This window comes from Bos mutus, chromosome 21 (genome assembly GCF_027580195.1).
Source record: "Bos mutus isolate GX-2022 chromosome 21, NWIPB_WYAK_1.1, whole genome shotgun sequence".
In the NCBI taxonomy this organism is placed as follows: domain Eukaryota; kingdom Metazoa; phylum Chordata; class Mammalia; order Artiodactyla; family Bovidae; genus Bos; species Bos mutus.
The window spans coordinates 59,126,595-59,146,271 of record NC_091637.1 but is presented as its reverse complement, the minus strand read 5'-3'; the positions used below and the strand labels follow the sequence as shown (position 1 = coordinate 59,146,271).

Genomic DNA, 19,677 nt, shown 5'->3' with positions numbered 1-19,677 from the left:
CTGACCTAGCAGGAAAATCTCACCCCCAGTGGTCTTGCTTACCTAAAGCCAACAGTTAGCTGACGGATTTTATTTTCTTGGGCTCCAAAATCATTGTGGAAGGTGACTGCAGCCATGAAATTAAACGACATCTGCTCCTTGGAAGGAAAGCTATGGCAAACCTAGACAGTGTATTAAAAAGCAGAGACATCATTTTGCCAACAAAGGTCTGTGGTTTTCCAATACTCATGTACAGGTGTGAGATTTGGACCATAAAGAAGGCTGAGCACCAAAGAATTGATGCTTTCGAATTGTGGTGCTAAAGACAACTCTTGAAAGTCCCTTGGACTGCAAGGAGATCAAACCAGGCAATTCTAAAGAAAATCAACCCTGAATATTCATCGGAAGGACTGATGCTGAAGCTGAAGCTCCAATACTTTGGCCACCTGATGCGAAGAACCTACTCATTGGAAAAGAGCCTGATGCTGGGAAAGATTGAGGGCAAAAGGAGAAGAAGGCGGCAGAAGATGAGATGGCTAGATAGCATCACTGACTTAATGGACATGAATTTGAGCAAACTCTGGGAGATAGTGGAGGACAGGGAAGCTTGGTGTGTTGTAGTCCATGGGGTTACAAAGAGTTGGATGTGACTTAGCGACTGAAAAACAACAAAAAACAGCTAAACTCATTTCCCAGTGAATCTACAACATGAACCATTCCACTTAATAAGTTGGGCCAGTTAAAAGATTCTAAAGCTGCAGCCATAGAGAAGAAAGATCAAATTGGTTTTGGCACAGTATCTGGGGTTGCGTCCTTTCTCTACTAACCTATGACATGTGTGACCTTGGGGACATTCCTGAATTTCTTTCTGTCCTTAGTTTCCTCATCAATAAAGCCAGGATGATAATCATACTTCCTTCAAAGGGTTGTTGAGAGGATTAAATGAGATAAAGCAAGACATCTGATAAATTCCCCCACTCAAGACTGATTTTGTGGTAAATGTCAGCTGCACAGCAGGTAAGAGAGGCAATAAATTTGTTGAAATTGATTTGTCTGTGCAGGGACAGGGGCTGATCCAGGGACTTTTATTTGCCTAACTTTTGGCTTTTAAACCACCCTTCCTGAGCTTATCATCAGTGAAGTTTTCTTTTGATTTCAAAATGTTAAATTCTATATATTTCCCTAATGTTGTTGCAAGTACCTCATACAGGGTGTTTATTCTTCCTCGAAGCATCCTGTCCCTCCCCACATCATCACATTGCCAACATCTCACACTCTGGGGGAGAAAAAGTTTCATCATTTGCTTTACTGGAAAATGTATACTCCTTAAATAGTGTTCTAATGCCGGTAAAAAAAAAAAAAAAAATTAGCAGAGCTGTCTCCAGGGAAGCAGCCTTTGACTATTCAAACCTGGAAGAAATGAAGGGTTTTATTTGTGGAAATTGGGACATCCGGTGGTGTCTACTTAGGGAAGCAAGATTTTTTTTTTTTTAACCACCCATCAACACCTCCACACTCTAAAAAGTAATAAAATCCCAGAGAATACATTAATATTTTACATTATGGGGAATCTCCCAGATTCATGGGCAGTTCATTTTATGCCACAGAAATGATCTGAATTTACTAAAGCATCTCTTCTCTATATGCATATCTTTGATCTCACAGTAGCTTTGCCAGGTAGCGACTCTGGGCCCCATTTTACAGATGAAACCCCCAAAGGCCCAGAGAGTTTAAAAACTTGCCCAACGTCACACAGCCTGAGCCTTCACTGTCTGCCTACACACGTATATCCTCCATGCTTTTGCTTGAACCTGAATTCCTTCTGTTTTTCAGTGTGTCTCCCTGCTACCAGCCTTTGTATCATGTCCTTCAGTATTCCTGGAGGCAGGTAGTAATCAACATAGAGAATTTAGCAGCAGAAAATTAGCAAATAGCAGACATGTAACATTCTGTGGGGTCACAAAGTGCAGAAGGCAATGGCACCCCACTCCAGTACTCTTGCCTGGAAAATCCCATGGACGGAGGAGCCTGGTAGGCTGCAGTCCATGGGGTTGCCACGAGTCGGACATGACTGGGCGACTTCACTTTCACTTTTCATTTTCATGCATGAAGGAAATGGCAACCCACTCCAATGTTCTTGCCTGGAGAATCCCAGGGACGACGGAGCCTGGTGGGCTGCTGTCTATGGGGTCGCACAGAGTAGGATAGGACTGAGTGACTAACACGTTCAGTCTCACTAGCATTCCTAAGGCATAGAAGAGACCCCTTTTGTGGTGACGCTGAATGGCATGTGGGCTTTTAGTTCCTAGATGATGTTGTTTAGCTGCTAAGTTGTATCCGACTCTTTTGCAACTCCATGGAGTGCAGTCTGCCAGGCTCCTCTGTCCATGATATTTCCAAGGCAAGAAACCTAGAGTGGGTTGCCATTTCCTTCTCCAGGGGGTTTTCCTGACCCAGGGATCGAATCTGTGTCTCCTGCATTGGCAAGCAGATTCTTTACTACTGAGCCACTGGGAAGCCTCATAGTTTCTAGACCAGATATCAAACCTGTGCCTCCTGCATTGAAAGTTTGGAGTCTGAACCACCGGACTGCCAGAGAAGTGGGACTTCTAGTCGGATCTGGGGATCCCAACTAGAGGAGCCCAGGGCTCCAAGAGATTTTAGAGTTACTGCTTCACGGAGTTAAATACACATTTATTCATTCATACACGCAACTGAGCTTTACCGACCGCCTGCTATGTGCTTAGGATGATATCAGGTTCTGGTAAGACAAAGATGAACTAGGCAGTCCTGCCTGCACAGCACTTCTGAGAAATGTGCAATAAAGTGGGTTTAAGAGACATACACAAGGACATGGACAGATGCTTCAAAATCCTTTAGCCAGCCTCCAGGTACTGTCAACACCACTATCTGAACAGCCAGAGAATCTGTCTCTGCACGAGCTGCTCTGGTGTGGGCCATCACCATCTCGCACCTGTGTCACTGAGACCAACAGGGTCTCCCAAACCGTGATCCCTTCCCATGCCACAACAGAAGGGGCAATCTGACCCCTTTTCATCCTACAAAGGCTCCTCTCTGCCCTTAAAACAACAAAGTCCAAACGCCTGCGCTGGAACACCTGCTCACAGGCAGACTCTTGGTTTTGTCCTCTATTGGATCCTCCTGCAGGGCCAGGCCATGGGTGGGCACTGAACCAATGTTTTTTAAATGAATAAATGAGGTCAGGAGGTGGGAGTCTACCCTACAATGCAGCCTTATGACATCACAGTGCAGACTCCTTGCTCAGAAGATGTTCTTAGTCTAGCTGAAGCACGATTAGGTAGGATTCACCACAATTTTTAAACTGGACTTGATATGAAATTGCTAACAGTTTTATATGCTGATGAGCACTCTGATTTTAATGGAGCTATGATTTTTCAAATGTTATATAAACAAGACAAGGCATAGGTATGTGGGATTGATGTGGGTGGGCAGAGAGGACAAAGTCTGGTTTTGGCTTACTCTGAATTTGGACAGGTTACTAAGCAGTTTTAAGCCTCGTCTAAAAGTGATGCCTGCCTAGCTGGCCTAACAAGGTCATGGTGAAGACCAGATTAGCTCTGATTGAGAAAGGACTGGCCAAACCCGAAAGAATTGTGCACACAAACAGGGCGATGACAGTGACCAGGGAAAACAATTTCCCGATGGGATGCCCCCATCACACTCCTCTCCTGGAAATGGGTGGGAGGGTCCACTGGGATTATCTTTGTTGTTTGTCTTCTCTGCCAGTGGGAGTGTGGATGGGGTGATATAAACCTCTGTCCAGATGACCTGCCTGAAGTCATCAGTCTCTGTTAGCAGAGGCAGGAAGACCTGAGGTTTCAAAGTCCTTCTGCGGGCAGGGATGTTGGGTTTGAGGCTCTCTGAGGTTCGGACCAGGGATTCTCTACAACTCCTTTCACTTGGCAGAAATCAGTTTTTATTTATTTATTTATTTTTACACTCTTTATATATATATTTTTTTTTTTAATTTTTATTTTTAAACTTTACATAATTGTATTAGTTTTGCCAATCAGTTTTAAACAATGATAAGGATTCTAGCAGAATTGGACAATTTCTAGAAAATTAGTTTCTGGAAAGTCCCGGGAAGTCAAGCCTTCAGGCAGAGTACTTTTCCTCCTCTGAAATGAAAGTGCAAAAGAAAAACAGTACTGTTAATTCATGCTAGAGGGCAAATAACCTTATCTCCCTTGGAAGTCACATGGCTCTCCCTCGCAGCCAGAATTCCAGACCCTGGAGGCTGCATGGACCTGAGAAGGAAGGGACCTTTCGCAGTGTGGTGCTTCCCTGGTACCCAGCAGCATGGGTTTTACCCACTGCCAATGCACAAACATTTTCTGATGGCCTCCCCAGAAGTTTACTTGGGCCCAAGACCTAGGGATCAACTGTTTGCCATTTGATCCCTGTTTTCTGAGTTCAAGCCAATACAAAAGTCATTTATTCATCCATTCACTCAGTTTTGAGACCTGGCTCTAAGCCTAGCACTGTGCTAAGTGCTCAGATAGAGAAATTAATGAAACACGACCCTTATTCTCAAGTAGTTCACAGTTAAAGTAGGGGGAACCATCAGTTCAGTTCAGTTCAGTCGCTCAGTCGTGTCCAACTCTTTGCGACCCCATGAATTGCAGCACGCCAGGCCTCCCTGTCCATCACCAACTCCCGGAGTTCACCCAGACTCACGTCCATCGAGTCAGTGATGCCATCCAGCCATCTCATCCTCTGTCGTCCCCTTCTCCTCCTGCCCCCAATCCCTCCCAGCATCAGAGTCTTTTCCAATGAGTCAACTCTTCGCATGAGGTGGCCAAAATACTGGAGTTTAAGCTTTAGCATCATTCCTTCCAAAGAAATCCCAGGGCTGATCTCCTCTAGAATGGACTGGTTGGATCTCCTTGCAGTCCAAGGGACTCTCAAGAGTCTTCTCCAACACCACAGTTCAAAAGCATCAATTCTTGGGCGCTCAGCCTTCTTCACAGTCCAACTCTCACATCCATACACGACCACTGGAAAAACCATAGCCTTGACTAGACGGACCTTTGTTGGCAAAGTAATGTCTCTGCTTTTGAATATGCTGTCTAGGTTGGTCATAACTTTCCTTCCAAGGAGTAAGTGTCTTTTAATTTCATGGCTGCAGTCACCATCTAGGAAACGTAATTATAATGCAATGTGGAAACTCCACAGCAGGGTCCACGGGACATCATGAGATTGTACTGAGTACTATGGGAATTGTATAAGACGGGCACTCAGCTGGGTCCAGAGGTTTTGGAGAAGGTTCTCTTATGGTAGATATGATAGAGCAGGAATAAACCAGGTGAAGGTGAAGGGCAGGGAACAGGGAAGGGATAGGACATTTCAGAGGGAGCAGAAGGAATCAAGGCCTGGAGGTGATTGGACAGGACCTGAACTTGATCAAAAAAGTGGAAAATCAGGATGGATGGAGAAGGAGGTGGCATAGGGACCAATCAGGAAGGGCCGGAGTCCAGAGACCCTGAAGGGAGGAGGGAGTGATATGGACACATGAGTTCAGGGACTATTCTTGGGCCTTGTAGAGGCCAGCATCATGTTCAGTGTTGAGTCAGGCTCCCAGCCCACTTTAAAAAACCACCTAAAAGTTTCTTTCCACTTGGATGCAAAGAAAGAACTTCTTTGGGCTGGTGAGCCAACATCTGCTACACAGTTGGTGCTCCACCAATGGTAACCAAGGCCCCTCCTCGCCAGGGAGTGGCTGCCGCCTATGCAGTGGCCCCCAAAAGACGAGGTGTTCCCTTCACAGGAACAGACATCTTTTTATCATGAAAGATGGCCCATCCCTGCAGCTAACATCCACGACGCTTGTTTAAAGCCCGCTGTTCCCTGAGATCCTGATGTCAAGGAAGGCTGATTCTCTTGGCTCTCGACTGGGGAAAGAAAATGACTTTCGGCCTAACTTAGCCCATAACAATTATGAAAAATAAATTGAAGTGTAAAAACAGGCGATGGCTAGCAGATGGGGCAAAATGAGCTGAGGCCTGGCTTCTTGCACCCTGCTCTGCAGGACACATACACAGACCCTGCTTCCTGGAGTGTGAAATGACCATGCATTTTCTAATCAAATCAGGAGGAAGGCAGCACCAACCTCAGCCTGGGGACATGTGCCTGGACGCCCATGGGCTCCCGTCGGCAACACAGGGCCTCCTTTAGGCTTCTAGACCCTCAAGGAGAGCCAGGGTAGGCTGGGAACTCCTGGGAAGGGCCTTGAGAGGTTAAAAAAGAACTTACTGGTTTTCTGTCTGATTGTAAAACTATATGCTCATGGCGGGGAACTTGGCAAATGGAGAACAAGGAGAAAGAGAAAGCAAGCTAGAGCTGTGGACCCGGACAGTTAGCTTCTCATTCATCTTCCAGATAAAGTCCCCAGACGGAAGTGGTAGCCCATGCGGGCAGCCACGTCCCTCTCTGGCTGTTCCCCGGGACTGCCTCCACTGACCTCCTGCCCCCGAAGCTGGCTCCTTTCATGTTTTAGGCTCAGCTCCAATTCAGTCCTCGGAGACCTCCCTGACCCCTGTCTGCATCCCAGTTGCTTAGCCTGGGTGGATTTTTTTTTTTTTTTCCTGGAACTCACTTCTGTTTCTAATTCTCTCATTTCCTTGTTTGTTGGCTGGCCACCATTCCCAGGAATCTACCTGAGGGCCCTGCCTCAAGGGCACAGGGTCTGTGCATCGGTGGGGGCTTCATTGTTATTTCTTAATTAGGGAGTAGCCCACCGAGGTTTCTAGTATTTCAACCACATGAATGTGGCGATGATGAACGTGGCCCATATGTATAAATATTCACTGAGCCCTGCCTGTTTTTTTCCCTCTCTTGGAATATCTCATATGTACGCCATTCTCCTCCCCTCTTTCTCTGTGTGTCTGTTGTTTGTTTTCTGGAAGGGGTCAGAGTACTGAGCTGGGGGCAGGGACTTCACGTCCCTAACTCCTGCTTCAGCCTTTGGCAAATTCCATGACTCCAATGCCTCTTTTTTCTTTTCTGTGTTTGAAAAGCCAGTAAAGAATTCTGCCTAAGGTATGAGTTGTGAGCCCCAAATAAGATCCTGGAACTCTCTAGACTCAAAAGAAACAGTGAAGAAACACACACACCCCCCACGGAAAGGTCCACACTCATTCTTCCGCTTTCAGTAAAGCCCCAGAGAGGGTCACTTGGAGACTGAGGTGCCCCAGACGCCACGGAGTACCCCAGCTCCCCTTGTGTCGCCGGCTTCTCCCTCCTCCCTAGAATCTGGGGTCACCTCTGTACTGGATCCCCGCGGAAGAGGTTCCCAATATCCAAACCCAGAAAATAAATCTGGAGAGAGAACCCCTCGACTCCATCTGCACACTCGCTGGCCCCCTTCCCAGGCCCTGGACGGTGCCCGAGTGTCCCAGGGATGGATGGGCACGGCTTGGGGCGCCCCACTTCGTGGGGGGCTGCCTCCTCGAATTGAGCGGGGTCAGGGGGCCTGGGGTACAAGGGTGTGCCTGTCAGAGTCCTAGGTGGGACGGGAGCGGGGTGGGGGGAGGCGCTGGGAGTCAGGGTGGAGGGCGTATAAGGGACCCGCGGGGTGGCGTCACCCGACTCACCGCCCCCCGAGACATCACAATCTGGGGGCCGGGACCCCGCGCCTCATCACCAACCCTTTTGCAACCACACAATCCCAGCCACAAACACCCCGGAAAAAAAAAAGAAAGAAACCGGCCGGAGTCCAGCCTCCCTCCCCGCCCCGCCCCGCCCCTCCCCTCGGCCCCCGGGGCCCCCGCCCCCGGATGGGGGAGTGAGCGCTAGCCCGGCGCCCCGCACCCGCCGCCCCGCGCCCTCCCGCTGCCAGCCCGCGGCGGGGGCGGCCAGCCGCGCGCTCGCCCGCGCCCCGCCCGCGCCCGCGCTCCTCCGGCTCCGCGGCGCCCTCGCCGGGTGCGTGCCGCTCGCACGCCAGCCCGCCCGGCTCTCCGCGCCCGCCACCCGCGCCCGGCCCCGGCGCCCCGGCCCTCCCGCCCGCGCTTCATGGCTGCGCAGGAATGGGACTGGTTCCAGCGCGAGGAGCTCATCGGACAGATCAGCGACATCCGAGTCCAGAACCTGCAAGGTAACGCGCCCCCGCCTCCCCGGAGAGGGGCGCCGATCGGGGGGAGCCCGGAGCCCCGGGAGCCGCTCCCCACCCCCACCGACCGAGCTCCGACCCGCGACGGCCCCAGCCCGGTCCTGTCCCCGTCCTGTCACTTACTGGGGGCCCTGGCGGAGGGGGGGTGGGGTGGCGGCGAGACACCCGCCCTCAAACCCGGGCATTGCCGCCCCCGGGCCAGATGAACAGTGACCCGGGAGTGGGTGGCACACGTGTGTGTGTGTATGTGTGTGTGTGTGTGTGTGGCGGGCGGCATCCCATTTGCTTTGTGGAGGGGACGTCACGACTCCCCCTCCAGCTATAGTTGCGAGTTTGGAGAAGTTTGTACTTGGGCTCTTGGGGGTGGTGGCCCAGGTCAGGGAGGGGAGGAGAAAGTGCGTTTGCGTGTGTGTGTGTGTGTGTGTGTGTGTGTGTGTTTGCACACAGTTCCTAAGTACCTCCAGGGCTAGGGGAATTGAATGGGGGGCGGCGCCTCGCTATGGACGAGGAGAAGGAGGTCAGAGGCGCGCGGGGTCAAGAGGCCGCTTTGTTCGGGGAGCTGCGGGCTGGGGGTAGGATAAGGGCGAGGGCCGCCCGTGGCACGGGACGCTAGGACCTGTGTGTATCTTGGGACAAGGTGAAGGAGAAGCTAGGGAGCCAGCAGGTCTGACCTGGGCTGGGGGTGGGGGGCTGTCTCCCGCCACAGAGGAAGTGTCTTTATCTTCCCGAGGAGTCTGTCCATTGTGGAAACTTAGAAAGCACAAACATATTTAAAGGAAAAACTTCACCCACAGTCTCCTGGTAACCCACGCATCCAAAGAAAGCTGCTTTTTGTGGAGGTGTACTTCCAGCCTCTCTCTTTTCATATATGGACTCTGCAGAACTGGACCAAGTTCCACCTCTGGGCTCTCTTCACTTATATAGACCCCAGCAGGGAAGTTTAGTAGCTTCCTCTTCAGGCTTGGATTTCTAGAGATTCCATGGTTAGGGGGTGACTCAGAGAGAGCTGGGAGGCCTGGATAGAGAAGTAATGCGGTGGGGTGGTGAGTCCCCCCTCTCATTCCAAGTGGGTGGGGTACAGTCTTGAAAGGGGTGCCCAGGCAGTAAAGTTTAATTAAATATTACACTTGGTAGAATATTTCCTGGGGGCCCACATGGTCTGTTCCACCCCTAGGCTGGGCAGGGACAGTGTAGGCAGAGGTGACTTGAAGTGGGGAGGAAGGGAGCCCTGCGCACTGGACACTGGAAATCGAGTTTGTTCTGGGCTCCCCTGAACCTTTTGTGCTGTGACTGGTGTAAAACAAGGAGGACTGAGCTGGAGATACTGAAAATCATCTTTTTCGATGCCTCACATCTGGGTCCCGTTGCCTGAGAACAGACATCCTCTTTTGGGGGTGAGCGTTAGTATCTTTTGCTGAGATGGCATGTAGTTTGGGCTGTCAGAGGGTGTGTGTGTGAGGCAATCAGTGGGTGTTTAATAAGCACAGACTAACCAAATCTTGGTGCAACCGTTCCCTGCACTCCTCAACTCTCAGTGTGAAGGATATCTGCTTGTGAAGGGATGTTCAACAATATGAGCAGCTAGTTAAACCTGGAACAGTGAGAGAAGGCTTTGCTGAATGGGGGCAATTTGAAATGGGTCTTGAGGGTTGAGTAGGAGCTCACTGAGTGGACTCTCCTCTCTCAGCTCCCAGTAAACTGCCCTCACTTCCATTCAATTGCTGATTACAGTTTGAGCGTCAATGGGCTTTGCTGTTTTAAAAAAACAAACTTTTAATGTTGTGTGTGTTATTTGTGTTTATTATGTGTATATAAAATATGCATTAATCTCAAGGACAAGCCCAACGTATTTTTATGGGTGGATACACATGTATAACCATTACTAAGATCATGATGTAGAAATTTTCTAGTACTCAGATGGATGTTTTGTCTCCCTTCCCACCACCCCCCCCTTAATAAAGCAGCTACTATTTTAATCTTTATTGCTATAGTTTTGCCTCTAGAATTTCTTACAAAATTGAATAGTACAGTGTATGTACTCTTTTGAAATGGCCTTTTTTTTGGTTCCGCATTATATTGGTCCTTGTATCACCTTCTTGCTTGTATCAGTAGTTCCTTTTTTAAAGTTTTTTAAGAAAACACTTCACTGAAGTATGGTTTACATATCATAAAATTCAACCTAAGTTTATAATTCAGTGAATTTTAGTATATCTGCAGGGTTTTGCAAACATCCTAACAACGCAGCTGGGGAACCCTTTCATTACCTGCTAAAGGTCCCCAGTGCCTGGCATCTCGCTGTGTCAGTCGCGCTCCTAGCCCGAGATCAGGCAGAACGTACTTCCTTGTTTTTGCCAAGGACTCACCCACTGTATGGATGTACCACAGTGCGTTGATATGTTCTTCAGTGAGGCCCCTTTGGGCTGTTTGCAGTTCAGGCTGTCCTGGAGGGCTGGAGCTGTGAGTCCTGGGGGGCGCTGTGGAGTTGCTGGCCGATAGCTGTGCGGCTCTGCCCAGCATCGCTGAGAAGAGGCTGGGAGAGGAGGTGGGGACAGGAATCTGTCTTGTCTCTCTCCCACTTTCCCTTGGCATCCCCATCTCTTGAGGATGCTAAACGGCCGTTTTCTCTCCTCGTCTCTCTGGTGCTCAGGAAGTCCAGCGAAAGGACCAGGTCTGGAAGGCAGCCTTCACCGTGCTTAGAGCATCTGCCCAAACCAGCTGGTGGGTGTCGGCCGGCCCTGGACGTGTCTGGGTGACATGTAGGCCGTGGGCCGGGGCCTCGGTCATTTGAACTCGGTACTAGTCCAGGGAGGCAGGAGTCCAGGCAGAAGGGTTGTTTTCCAAACTCTGTGCTTCCTTCGAGCACAGGTGGGCAGCAGTTGTCGTGGTGATGGGATGCCGGGTACAGTGGCATTTCACAGATCTGCATCACGGGGACCGAGGCGGATCCTCAGCCTCCAACAAGCTTTTCTCTATGGCCTTGAACTGTGGAATTCTGGAATCCATGCAAATATGATTGTAATGTCACCAGACCATCCGCCCTGGAATGCTGGAATGAAGACTTCCCGACCTGTCTCTGAAGGTCGGGGTGAGCAGGGCAGGAAGCATGGCCTCTCTCAGGAGGGCTGTGACGACTCCCTGTACCTGACACATGAAGTCCTTTCTATGTGCTCGCATCCGTGGGCTCCTAAAAGTGTCTGCAGATGAAGAACTCTCTGGCCAAGAGCACAGAGGTCCATCTGGGCAAGAAGCTGCTGGTGTCACCCCCACAGGGTCCGTCTCAAGGAAACGGGGGCGGCCCAAGCTGTTGACCTTTTCAGAGGGGAGAACATGGAATTGCAGGATGTGGGCAGCTGCCACCTGGTGGCCCCCACTTCCCGGGAGCCGTGTGGGGTGGAGTGGAGGCTGGAGGCAGCTGGTTCAGGTCTGCGCCTTGGTTCTCAGCCCGGCCGGGCAGCCGCGAGCTGGGTGCCCTTCCGATGACAAGGCTGCCCTGACTGCCCCGCTTTTGGACTTAGCCTCAGGGTCCAGCTGAACGCTGGACCAGTTCCAGGGTCCCCTGACTGTTGGTCCAAGGCTGGTGTCAGGCCAGGATTTGGAAGACGCCCCTGTTTATATAGGGAGCCTCCACCACCCCCAAGATTCACAGCCCTTTTCCTGTTGAGTTTAGTAAACATATAACAAGAGGATCGTGTCATGCAAACACCAGGGAGCTCAGAGTCGGTTCCTGTCCCTGCTTTGAAGGAGTGTAACACCATCATGGCACTCAGCCAGACTGGGACTCCAGTTTTCTGCTTCTGGCAGCAAAGTCATCCGTTTAGTGCAGGACCGTCTCCTGTTGCATGGGCGCCTGTTGGGTTTAATGCTGTGAAGCTTGACCTCATTGCTCCTGAGCGACCTGGCTAAGATCTGGCACCCAGAGTTGGAGGTGGATGGAGTTAAGTAGGGCTGGGCTTCCTAGGGGACGCTGAGGTGAAGAATCCACCTGCCAATGCAGGAGATGTGAGAGTTGTGGGTTCCATCCCTGGATTGGGAAGATCTGGTGGAGTAGAAAATGGCAACCCACTCCAGTATCCTTGCCTGGAAAAATCCCATGGACAGAGCAGTCTGGCGGGCTACAGTCCATGGGGTTGCAAAGAGTAGGGCACGGCCACGCATGTACTCAGCGCAGCAGCGGGCGTACGTAAGCCTTCCTCACTGCATTTCTAGGGGAGCCTGCTAGTTAGGGGGGTCCAGCACTGCCAACTGGGCCTGCTAACTGGGGTTCCCTAAGCAGCATCCCTGCCTTGTTTCAGTGTCTCTCTCAGCCAGGATTTATCGGAGAGCAGTATCACCCAGGGTTAGCAAAACAAACTGTGTCTCGGGACACTTGGAATTGACTGCCAAACAGAGGTGGTGACAGTTCACTCAACTTTGAGCAGCCTGCGTGCCAGGCAAGGCACAAACCGCTCTTTAGAACTCTTTGCACAAGCCTTGGAGGCTGTTTGGGAAGTGGAGAGCTTGAATGACTTGCCCCCAAGGTCATGGGCTCGTAAGTGGGGCTGAGATTTGAACGCAGGTCAGACTAAGCCACATTTCCCGTCTCAGTGGCTCTGTAAATCTTGGGCAAAGGCCGCCTGGGTGAAGGAGCTGGTAGCCTCAGGGTGGGGAGCCAGGAGGGCCTCTGGGGGGAGTCGGCACTGAAACCAGACCTTGAGTGTGTGTCCTAAGTCACTTCAGTCGTGTCCGACTCTCTGCGACCCCATGGACTGTAGCCCGCCAGGCTCCTCTGTCCATGGGGTTCTCCAGGCAAGAGTACTGCAGTGGGTTGCCAGGCCCTCCTCCAGGCAATCCGACCCAGAGATTGAACCCATGTCTCTTAAGTCTCCTGCATTGGCAAGTGAGTTCTTTACCACTAGAGCCACCTGAGAACCCAGACCTTGAGGGCATAGCAGTAACTTGACTGCACGAATTCTATTGTGTTACGCAACACGGAAGGCAGGAAAGTGGCCCAGGATTGCCTGAAGGCACGCTCAGGGACAGGACTGTGCCTGTGTGCTCAGGAAGATCGGCCCTGGCCTTTATACCTGCTTCCTCCTCTCCTCCTGTTGGCCCATGCCCAGGCCCTCCTCACGCCAGCCCAGACTCCATAGTGACCTCCTTTAAGTCACCCACCACCCGGCCACCAACACACGTCCCTGCTAATGCTTTCAGCGGGTCTCCATGGCCAACCTGAGGGCGCAGGGCAGCTCCCGTCCACCCTAGGATAAGCATCCTTATTCATGAGTGCTGGGGTGTGGAAAAGGTCAGGCTGCGCTGGTTTACAAGGTCAAGTCCAAGTCCCTTCCCTAGTGGAGGAGGCCCTGTGGGGTCTGGTTCAGGATGCCACATCAGCCTTCCCTCCTGCTCCTCACACCTGGCACCCTCCCGAGGGCAGGAGGAGAAGGGGACGACAGAGAACGAGATGGTTGGATGGCATCATCGATTCCATGGACATGAGTTTGAGCCAGCTCTGGGAGATAGTGAGGGACAGAAAAGCCTGGTGTGCTGCAGTCCGTGGGGTAGCAGAGAGTCGGACAAGACTGAGCGACTCAACAACAAAGACCTCTTGCGCAGACAGCCATGGGATCAGGAAATTACGCCATGGTCAAAGCTGGTAGCACCCAGAGAAGCCAAAGAACCGACAGGGAATCTCTCCTGCTTCTGCCTTCCTCAGCTCTCAGAAGGCGCAGCAAGCGTGCTGGCGTTTGTCTACAAAAAAAACCACCAAGTAAATCAAATTCAGACGCTTCGCATCCTCCAGAAACTTGCTGCCCATTAAGGCTCTGCCCCCGGGGCTGTGTGCTTGGTTCTAAAGGATGAGTCAGTATGTAGAACATGGCTTTCGGCCCCCCAGCTGGAGTCATGCCACCGGCTTTGAGTTAACTCTGGATTTTGCCCACGAAAGGCTGTGTTCCAGCCCCGGCTGCCTGCCTCCCTCCGGGTGCGGATTCTTCTCGAACAGCCTTTCCAGGCGGAGCAGGTGTGCAGCTGGGGAAGCCGCAGCCAGGACAGGGCGGCTACAGGCCCGGTCTGGGTCCTGGCTTTGCCCGCTCACTTGCTATGGGATCCTGGGAAATCTCTTCCCCGTCCCTATGCCTTAGTCTCCTCATCCGACGAAGGAGAGGGTAGGACTGTCGGGCTCACATGGGACCTTGAAGGTGGTGCAGGGAGGGGCGGGCCCTGGACAGAGCGGGTGTGCGTGCCAAGTTGCTTCAGTCATGTCTGACTCTGTGCGACCCTGTGGACTATAGCCTGCTAGGTTCCTCTGTCCATGGGATTCTCCAGGCAGGAATACTGGAGTGGGTTGCCATGCCCTCCTCCAGGGGATCTTCCCCACCCAGAAATTGCACCCAAGTCTCCTGTGTCTCCTGCATTGCAGTTGGGTTCTTTACTGCTGAGCCACCAGGGAAGCTCCCTGGACAGAGCATCCCCACGTAAAGCCATCCTGGTTCCAGCCCCTGGTACACATGGGTGGGCGGCCATCCTGAAGCTCTTGGCACCGCTGAGCACAGCTGGCTGAGCTCCTGAATTCTTCTCACTGTCAGGAGCGGGAGACTTACTCCCATTAAGGGTCCCGTGTAGAAGAGGTTGCAGGTCATGAGCTCTGTTAGAAAAGAGCACTTGGATAAATAAGGCGCCTTCTTGGTTTATTCTTGGGCTGCTTAATCGTGGTTCTTAGGGTGATCCAGGAAAGGTCTGGGACACGTACTCTGAACTAGCTAGGCAGAGTTGAGGGTTGACCTGGGGGAGGTTCAGGGACCAGCTCATGCATGGTCCCTGCCCTACACATGGGCATTTGTACTGAGGAATGTTCCAGACCATGTGGAACAGAAGCCCATCACCGAAAGGGTTGGTCCTCAGTGAGACAGAAGCCCTCCATCCAGATGGCGACCCCGGAAGAGCTTTTTCTCACAGAATCCCTTGTTAGTGATTGGCCTTGATTCCATCAGAGCAGTCCCGGGGTTGAGGGGAGGCTTCTGAGCAGATCCAGCGCTCTGGGGAGCCAGCCCTTTGCCCAAGAGGCCCAGGTTACATTAACTGCCCTCCCGGAGCCGGGGAACATTCTGACATTTAATTTTTGACCGGAACAGCTGAGACAGTGGGCAGAGTCCTGTCTGACCAGCCAGAGGTCACACCTGCCCTGCCTCAGAGGGGAAGAGAGAAGAAGAAAGTAATTGTCTTTTTAGTGGTTGAACCATTAGAAACCTTTTCTTACTCCCCCCACCCCGTCCCCGCACCTCTTATTTTTTTAAACAGTGGTGGATTGTCTCAGTCACAGAAGGAATTAGAGGCAGCATCAAAAATCACAAAGGGTGGTTTTAAAGAATCTTTCACAGTTTTTCCCTGAGTAGTCTGTCTGCTTTTCTTTCATTAATTTTTTTTTTTTTTCATATCAGGGCAGGGATTAGTGAACTATGATCTGAAGGCTGAATCCAGCCTGCTGCCTGTTTGGGGGGAATCAAGTTTTATTGGAATACAGCTCTGCCCATTCAAGTGTATCACAGTGACAACTGAGAACCTGTGACAGCAGAGACCCACAAAACCCAAAATGGTTACTCTCTGGCCCCTTCGGAGTGTGGGAATCCAGAGACCTTCCTGTTGGGTGGTAGGGTCCTTTTGTTTTCTCAACCCAGACCCAGGTCTCCTGACCAGTCAGAGATGCTTGTGAAGGGTTGTTGCATGTACGCGGCCCAGCCTTATTTGCAGAAGGTTGACACGTGCCTGGGGTGGGTTCTGTGCCCGCTTTAGAAATGGACTTCCCCCTGGAAGCCTAGCCGTTTGTTCAAATAATCGTTGTTGAGTCCGCCCTGGAATGTGGGAGCTGGGATGGAGGGATGGATGGATACTCAGGACACTGTGGACAAGGGCGTCTTGAGGCTAAGATGAGCACTTTAGGACTGAAGATGCTAAGGTGGGTGCTACCAGGAGTAAGGGGCCAGGGGAGGCCTGATCCAGCCTTAAGGATGTGGGCCTGAAAATATCTGTGATCCCAGAGGCGGACAGTGTGGGACCACGGGGTAGGGGAGTGTGGTGGGGGCGGGAGAGGACTCTCTGGTGGGGTTGCAGGCAGGGTCGGGCTGGGGTGCAGTGTAGGGGGTGGACCCCAGAGGTGGCCCGTTCAGCTGCATTCCCCTTGCCCTTCCTGAGCACCAGGATCCACTGCTGCTTGGAGGTTATAGTCCAGAGCTCTGAGGACCAGGAAAAGCCAGGGAGGATTTAGGGAATTTTGTAGAAGCCTTGGAATCGTTCTGGTGTCAACCAATGGGACCTTCTACTCCTGCAGAACTTGTGGGTGTCTAACTGGAAGGCATTAGGGCTCGATGTCATGCCCCACCCCGCTTACCCCTCCTAGGGGGGTGCACTCCATGCAGGCAGGAGCCTTTGCAGTATTTATATCCCTTTTTATATCTCTTTTAAACTATTTTTAATCTTCTATGGTATGACATACTTAAAAAGCAGCGTTCTGTGGCCTCCTTGCTGGGAACTGGGGCAGGGGGTGGGGAGGGGGCGTGGAGGTGACCTGAGAGTTTGGTGGTGAAATGACTGGACTCTCACGTGGGGCCCTGTCTCACCTCCCACAGCCGTCAGTCCTGACCCTCAAGCATCTTTGTCTACCCCTTTCTTTGCCTCTCTTGCCTGCTTTTGCAAACATCTTCCTAGTCAGTTGCCAGGACCACTGTTTTCTTGCTTCTAGCTTCTCTGGTCCCACTTCAGCCCTGTGATCCGGAGGTCTGGCTCTCTCTGTCTCTCTCTCGCCAAGTCAGTCCTCTACCAAAACTTTTTGCCCTTGGGCAGAAACCCTGCCGTGTCCTCTGGGCACCCTCACTTCTGTGTTTGCTGGAGTCAACCAGCTGCATCCAGAATAGCTGGGTCCTGTTTCTCCCACAAGTCACTCCTTTCTCATCCCTGTACCTTTGTTTGCCCTTCTCCTTCTGCAGAGAATGACCATGGCTATATCTAGGGCAGCACCCTGCCTGCGCCCGCCTAGGGAGGAATTCACAGCCACCTCCCCTGGACTCCCGGCCACCCAGCCCTGAGTAGGTCCCCAGAGGAGCTCATGCATCTTTGTCCCGCCAGCTCTCAACTATAGAACTGTTTGCCGCGCTGCTATTGGCTGAATGACGGCCCCCAAACGTGTCGCCAGAACCAGGGACTGTGTTCTGGTAAAAGGGACTTTGAAGATACAATTAAGTACAGGATCTTGGGGTGATCACGGGTTACCTGGGTGGGTCCCCCTGATCACAAGCATCCTTGTAAGAGGGAAGCAGGAGGGTTGGAGAGGAGATGTGTGGATGGAAGCAGAGGCCATAGTGATGCCATTGCTGGAAGGAGCCGTGAGCCATGGAGTGCGGGCAGCCTCTGGGAGCTGGAGCGAGAAGGAAAAGGATTCTCCTTTAGGGTCTCCAGGAGGAACACAGTTCTGCTGACAACTTTGATGTTGGTCTGTCACACCCGTTGCGGACCCCTGACTCCGGAACTTTCAGATAATACAATTGTGTTGTTTTAATCCTCTGTGTGTGTGGTAATCGGTCACAGCAGCAACAGGAAACTGACACATGAATGAATTACAGGTGGCTTTTCAAGCCTTCTTTTTCCTGGAAGAGACGCTCCTGGGGAACATGTGCACACCTGGAATACCCTTTTGTTTCTAGGGGCGTGTGATAGACACCTAGGGTGGTGGTGCTGAGCCTGAGTCAGGAGTGCAGAGGCCTGGGCTCTAGTCACAAGGCTGGCCCCACTTGGCTGTGGAATCTGGTGGGTGGGCTGCCTGGCCAAGGGGCAGCAGAGCAGGACTTGAGGGGACAGGCGAGGGGGGCTTGCCTAGGCCTACAGAGACTCTTTGCTCAGAGGTCCACGTGCAGTAGTGGTGTGATCTGAGATACACGCAGGGCTGTGAATGACCGGGGGACGCCGCTCCGGGGTGGCCCTGGCGACGTTCGTGGTGAGGCAGGAAGAGGGTGACGTCACAGCAGCCTCTAGGTACCCCCCTGTTTTGTGGACCCTGCGATTCAACATGCTTGGACAGCCATACCGTCTCCGTTCTAATCCTTGTGTTCCTTTAGAGTTGAGATACATGAACTCCGGAAATGCTGATAACCCCGAGTGAGTCAAGTCTCGGATATTCTGGATAAACACTCTTTATTTAATGGGAAATATCAAAGTGTATTTAGAAAACCTGAGAGCATCATTAGAGGATTGGCTTATATGCAGTTCGTGATTTTTGGCAACGTTACATCGAGCGTTAAAAGTTCAGACATAAACATACAATTATGAGGAACCTAAATTCCCAGAGAAGGGAAGGAAAGCCCTAATCACTCTTCACTGTTTAAGCATGGTCGAATGACATCATGCTGTATTTCTGTTATCTCATTTATGTCCCTGAATGTCCCCTCTCTGCTTACTTGAAGGTCACCCCATAATGTTCTTTGCTCTGGTTCCATCGGTTCCATGGTTAAGTTTATGGAACCAGTAGTGCTCACTGATTATGACACTTTTATTTTTTTCTATTCCTGCTTATGTTTATAAAACAAGGAGGAATTGCAATCGGATGTTCCAGGAATTCCCCAAACATGCGGGACAGTGAAGATGACAGGGTAGCTCAAAGGCTCTCCTGTGCTGTAGCCTGTTCCCGTCCTTGTCAGGCTGATCTAGCTGAGACCCGGCTTGAGTGACTAAGGATGATTTTGGGCATCGATGTTGTAAAAATGTATACTGTAGAGTACAGGCTGTATAAAAATCAGTTAAGTCAGGGATACATGGGGCTTTGATGTGATTATGGGGAGTGTAGGGATGGAGGGTCGACCCCTTTCTGGACCCTGAACCTCATCTTCCAAATAACCCATGTGGTGGGCATTATTAGCTATCATCCCCAAACTAAGGCTGAGCAAGAACATCATGAATGCCAAGCTCTACTGAGCTAGTAAGTGGTAGAACCAAGAAACAGAACCAAGTCTGGGCAGATGGAGTAAGTTGAGGGGAGGGGATGTTAATAGGGGAGACTGATGGGACTTGGATTTGGGGGAAGGGGGAAGACTTGGTGAGCCCTGGCCCAAGGCTGGCTGTGGAGAGGGCAGTTGATTTGGAACCCAGGAAGAAAACTGGGCCAGGCTAAAGGCTGTTTGGCCAGCTGTCAGCCAGCCTTGGGTTCTGCTTCTTATCAGAGTGGGCTCAGTGACTCAGCTGTTTTGTAAGTCACGTACATACCAGGCTCCTTACACTGTGACAAAGTCAAGTCTGAATTCCCAACTGATGGTTCCTGACTAGTGATTCCCAGGGGCAGCTCTGAGAAGAGCTGGGACAAGGATCTCCTTTCAGAGGTTGACAAGGTGAAATCCCTATAACCCTGAATTATGGCTGAAGCGGCTAGAGGCAGCCATGGGAAACCAACCTGTCAGCCTCAGCCTGCGCTGTATTGTGGCCACGGCAGATTATAAAGCACCGTGGGAACCCTCTGAGGTCGGTGGTGTTTCCCCACTCTACAGATGTGGACACTGAGGCCCAGCGAAGTTTGGCTACTTTGCCCCATCCTG

At 51.6% G+C, this 19,677-nt stretch overlaps 1 protein-coding gene across 1 annotated transcript in view; it reads left to right on the top strand.

Moving 5' to 3' along the window:
* Window positions 1–7,804: 7,804 nt before the first annotated feature.
* Window positions 7,805–19,677, top strand: part of CLMN (calmin) — a 112,336-nt gene continuing 100,463 nt past the window's right edge. Inside the window, 1 exon segment of the mRNA XM_070357905.1 lies at window positions 7,805–8,113. Coding sequence (XP_070214006.1) covers window positions 8,032–8,113 — 82 coding nt within the window. The 5' untranslated portion in view covers window positions 7,805–8,031.